This window comes from Penaeus monodon, chromosome 36 (genome assembly GCF_015228065.2).
Source record: "Penaeus monodon isolate SGIC_2016 chromosome 36, NSTDA_Pmon_1, whole genome shotgun sequence".
Lineage (NCBI taxonomy): Eukaryota > Metazoa > Arthropoda > Malacostraca > Decapoda > Penaeidae > Penaeus > Penaeus monodon.
Window position 1 is genome coordinate 14,404,050 of NC_051421.1, and position 5,000 is coordinate 14,409,049.

General features: G+C 43.0%; 1 protein-coding gene across 1 annotated transcript in view; it reads left to right on the forward strand.

The window, feature by feature from the left end:
• LOC119595765 (glucose dehydrogenase [FAD, quinone]-like) overlaps positions 1-5,000 on the forward strand; it is a 19,407-nt gene that overhangs the window by 1,800 nt on the left and 12,607 nt on the right. Inside the window, exons 2-4 of the mRNA XM_037944906.1 lie at positions 2,088-2,431; positions 2,909-3,111; positions 3,268-3,457. Coding sequence (XP_037800834.1) covers positions 2,302-2,431; positions 2,909-3,111; positions 3,268-3,457 — 523 coding nt within the window. The 5' untranslated portion in view covers positions 2,088-2,301. The remainder of the gene's footprint in view (positions 1-2,087; positions 2,432-2,908; positions 3,112-3,267; positions 3,458-5,000) is intronic.

Below are 5,000 nucleotides of genomic sequence, written 5' to 3' on the forward strand. Positions count from 1 at the left end.
ATATTTTCAATCTGGAGAGATTACGAAGGGCTAATTAATTTTTTGAAGAAAAATTCAAATGGATTCATCGAGCTACCGATTCCATATATTTACATATCATAACATTACATACATTTATATTATCTGTCTGTACGTGTAGCACCTACTACAGACAGATAGAAATGTGTGTGTGTGTGTGTAGATAAATTGAGATAGAGAAAGAGCAAGAGCGCGCGCGCGCACGCGAGAGAGAGAGAGAGGAGAGGAGAGAGAGAGAGAGAGAGAGAGAGGAGAGAGAGAGAGAGAGAGAGAGAGAGAGAGAGAGAGAGAGAGAGAGAGAGAGAGAGAGAGAGAGAGAGAGAGAGAAAGAGACAGCCAGACAGAGAAAGAGAGGGTGAGCGAGAGACCGAGAGAGAGGCAAAGATTTAGATAAAGATGTAGATAGATGTCCAAACCGTTTACTGACGAGTGCACCATGTAATTTCATGCGGTCTATTTATAAAACTAAAGGCTTGGAAGTAAAAGTAAAGAAAGTCAGTAATGTACAAGCAATGACGCAACAGTTCTTTTAGCCAAAAAATGACAGAAAAAAATGTAAATATATCATATCTTATATATATCTATGCCTGTGTGTTATCTATTTAATTGTTTATATATCTGTCTGTCTGTCTCTCTGACTCTCTGTCTATCTGTCTCTGTCTGTTTGTCTATCTCTGGTTGGATGTTTCTGTCTGTCTATCTGTCTAAATGTCTGTCTGTCTGTCTGTCTGTCTATCGCTCTCTCTCTCTCTCTCTCTCTCTCTCTCTCTCTCTCTCTCTCTCTCTCTCTCTCTCTCTCTCTCTCTCTCTCTCTCTCTCTCTCTCTCTCTCTCTCTCTCTCTCTCGGCCCTGACTCTCTGTCTGTCTGTCTCTGTCTGTCTGTCTATATCTTGCTGTATGTTTGTCTATCTCTGACTGGCTGTTTCTGTTTGTCTATCTGTCTCTCTCATTCTCTCTCTCTCTCTCTCTCTCTCTCTCTCTCTCTCTCTCTCTCGGGATCGTGACTTACTGTCTATCTGTCTCTGTCTGTCTGTCTATCTCTGGCTGGATGTTTCTGTCTGTCTCTATGTCTGTCTGCCTCTATCTGTCTCTGTCTGTTTCTTTCTGTCTGTCTGTCTGTCTGTCTTTCTGTTTGTCTGTCTTTCTGTCTCTCTCTCTATCTCTCCCTCTCTCCCTCCTTCCCTCCCTCCCTCCATCCCTCTCTCCCTCTCCCTCTCTCTCTCTCTCTCTGGGAAAGAGGTCTGATGATTACACACAAAATATCATATTAGTGTAGGCATCACTAGGAAAAGCTCTCAGGGGAAGAACCCGTTTGTTTTTCGATGAACAGACTACACATGAAGATAATGGAAGGAGCATCGAGGGACCTTCCCCGATAAGAGTCCCAGGAGTAAAGGGAAAGGGATACAGAATGCAAAGGCAAGCAAAATCACAAATGTTTTAGCGTGAGAAGAAGACATGTGTGATGAAGTACAGGCACAAAAGACTTTTACTTTTTTTTGTTAATCACAGATACATTTGGTATTTGGTTTATGGTTAAACACGATCGCAAGTACAACCACAGTGGTGTTTATTTCATCATTAAGGGCAATCTCAGCAGTGCCTGTCTGATTATTTAACACAGCCACAACATAGTTTCCTTCAGTATTGCGGTTGTGCTTCATATCGCCAGTACACAAGAATGCGCTTACGGTGTGCCTCTGCCTGCGTACGCTACTTAACAAGAGGAAGGTAGCGTTGCATCAACCAGCCGAAAATATGATCTATTGAGGATGCTTTTTTATTCTGTAGCCTTATATTTATTTTATTTTTTTCTAGCACTCTCTGTCTTTCTCTTTCTTTCTTTCTCTCTGTCTTTCTCTTTCTCTTTCTCTTTCTCTTTCTTTCTCTCTCTCTCTCTCTCTCTCTCTCTCTCTCTCTCTCTCTCTCTCTCTCTCTCTCTCTCTCTCTCTCTCTCTCTCTCTCTCTCTCTCTCTTAAGCCTTTAGGGAACGCATCCAGGATAATTACCTGTTCGTAAACCGCGAGTGCCAGCAGCCACGTAAAAAAATCTGTTATTATAATTTCCAGATCCCAGGTGCGAAATGTCTACGTAACCAGAGGAGCAGCTGGCCAAGCACACCCAAAGAATTTCTGGAGAACAGATGACAACAGAACCCGAACCCTTACCAGCGTAGAAGTAAAAGTGAACGATATAATTGAGACCAAACACAAGAGAAAATAGACACAAAAAAATATAGATAAAAGGGTTTTTTTTTTCTTTGGTTCATCGAAGTTTGGGAAAATGATAACCAACTTAATAAGGGCGGTGCCGACGGCGTTGCTCCGGATGATAGTCTTATCCGTGGTCAGGGAAGCTGGCGAACACAACTATGGGACGAGCAACCTCTCGGACCAGTATGATTTCATTGTGGGTGAGTATGGTGTTATGGTGTTTTTTTTTAAGTAATGTTTTCTCTTTTGTTTAAGTATGGAATGGTTGTAGTGAATTCGTCATCGAATGTGAGTGAGAGTGAGAGCGAGAGCGAGAGTGAGAGTGAGAGTGAGAGGAATTATTGTTGCGGTAGCACAGTTTCACGCTTTTTACACACACAATACAAGTAACTTGAAGTAACTTCAAGTTACTTCAAGTAACTGATATCATGGCCATAGAATTCCATATTGACAGCTATAGCGGCCGTGCGCAATAATGACATATACAGCAAACTTTCACAGAGAATGAGTAGGCGACATTAGATTGCCACCGTGACGTCATAGCATATCGCACGCCGTAGAAGTGTCGTACTCTAGGTACAAATTGATAGTGTCTGTGCATCGGAGCGTGAAAGTCGTAGAGTGTAGCCACCAAAAAAAGCACCAATTCTACAGCTCAATGATCTTTACCCGAACAGTGGGAGCCGGAACAGCCGGAGGAATCCTGGCAGCGAGGTTGTCAGAAGTCACTAACTGGAGGATTTTGCTGTTGGAGTCCGGGGGCCCGCCGCCCCCCGAGAGCTTCGTGCCCGCCTTCAACATAGCGCTTCTCGAGGGCGAAGCCGACTGGAATTTCCGCACCGTCCCGCAGCGCTTCAGCCACAGGGCCTACCAAGACCATGTAAGCGCGGTTCGCACAGTTTCAATTATACCTCCTTCCCGTTTTTTTATCATCATTTTCGCCCCGGAGCATTGCAATCACACGAAGATATCCGAAACTAAAACAAAATGACGCTCTCCACGCCAATATTTCGGCCTAACCTCCCCTCCCCTGCAGGTGTGTCCGTTCCCGCGCGGCCGATGTCTGGGGGGCTCCTCGGTCCTCAACTGGATGATGTACGTGCGAGGCAACAGGCGGGACTTCGACAACTGGGAGGCCATGGGCAACCCGGGCTGGGGATACGAGACCGTCCTCCGCTACTTCAAGAAGGCCGAGAACTACCGCGGCAAAAGGAATATCCATACAAGTAAGATGACAAGATAACGAAAACCCTGGTTAACGGATCAGAAAAATGGAAGACATTCATCTTTGACGGTTTGTTTCATCATTTACCATTTTCCCTTTCTCTTCTCCCCCCCCCCCCTTTTTTTTTTTCTTCTAGAAACATCCAAAAGAAAACAAACAAAAAAATGGGATTGGTTTTTACTCCTCAATTTCACACTTTTTCTCATTTTTTTTTTTCATGTGTATATCCAACTAATATTTCTTCTTTTTTTTTAAGGTAAATTCTTTGCTTGAAAGTTGAAAGAATATCACGAGTCATCCGAATGATCATTCCCTCTGCTTCTTCCTCGACGCCTATCTCGCTTTCTCTCTTTCTGTTTATTTGCCTTCATGTCTATCTATCTACTCATCTCTCTATCTGTCTGTTTCTTATTTGTCTATTTATCTATTAAGCTGTCTATCTATATGGCGTTCTGCTAATCTTACTGACTATTTGTCTTTCTTTCTAAAAATCTAAGAGAGAGAGAGAGAGAGAGAGAGAGAGAGAGAGAGAGAGAGAGAGAGAGAGAGAGAGAGAGAGAGAGAGAGAGAGAGAGAGAGAGAGAGAGGGAGGGAGGGAGGGAGGGAGGGAGGAAGGGAAGGAAGACGAAAGGAGAGAAGGAGGTAGGGAAGGCGGGAATGAGTGAGGGAGGTAGAGAATAAAGGATGGAGGGAGGGAAAGAGAAAGTTAGAGAGAGATGGAGGGAGGAGAGAGAGAGGGGAGAGAGAGACAGAGAGAGAGAGAGAGAGAGAGAGAGAGAGAGAGAGAGAGAGAGAGAGAGAGAGAGGAGAGAGAGAGAGAGAGAGAGAGAGAGAGAGAGACATACATACAGGCAGACAGACAAATAGACAGAGAGAGAGAGAAAGAGAACTCAGACATTATGAAACAGAGAAACCACATGATGAAAGAGAGAGAGAGGGCGAGGGAGAGGTGGAGCAACAGTGTTAGAAACAGGAGAAGGGGAAGACGTGCGTGAGAGATCATTCCTTTCCTTTCCCATTGTGTATTGACCACTGATTATCATTTCCGAGCAACTGTGCTATAAGTTAAATCTCTTCGCCGCAACCACTTTTTTTCTTAACTCCTTTTTTTTTTTTTTAACTCTCAGTTGCTGCTTGATATTTATTTTCTTTTCTTTGTTCATAGTTCTTTTTTTTTTCTTCCTTCATACTTCTTTTTTTTCTTTTTCTTATTTTTTTTACTTTTTTTCTTTTCCTTCTATCTCCTTACTCTTTTTTTTATTTTTACCTTCACTTGCCGCATAGCCATCAATATTTTTTTTCCCTATATTTCTTTCTTTTTCCCCTCCATACTTTCTCTCCCTCTCTCCCTCTCTCTCTTTCTTCCCTTCTTTATTTTTACCTATCATTCTCTCCCCTTTATTCAATTCCACATCCTTTCTATTTTCTCATCTCTTTCACATTTTTGCCTTTCGTTTCCACTCTCGAATGACTCGAAATTCAGACTTTACGGCTTTCTGACCAGAGTAAGCTTATACACAAATCGCCTGAGGACTAGCTTAAGC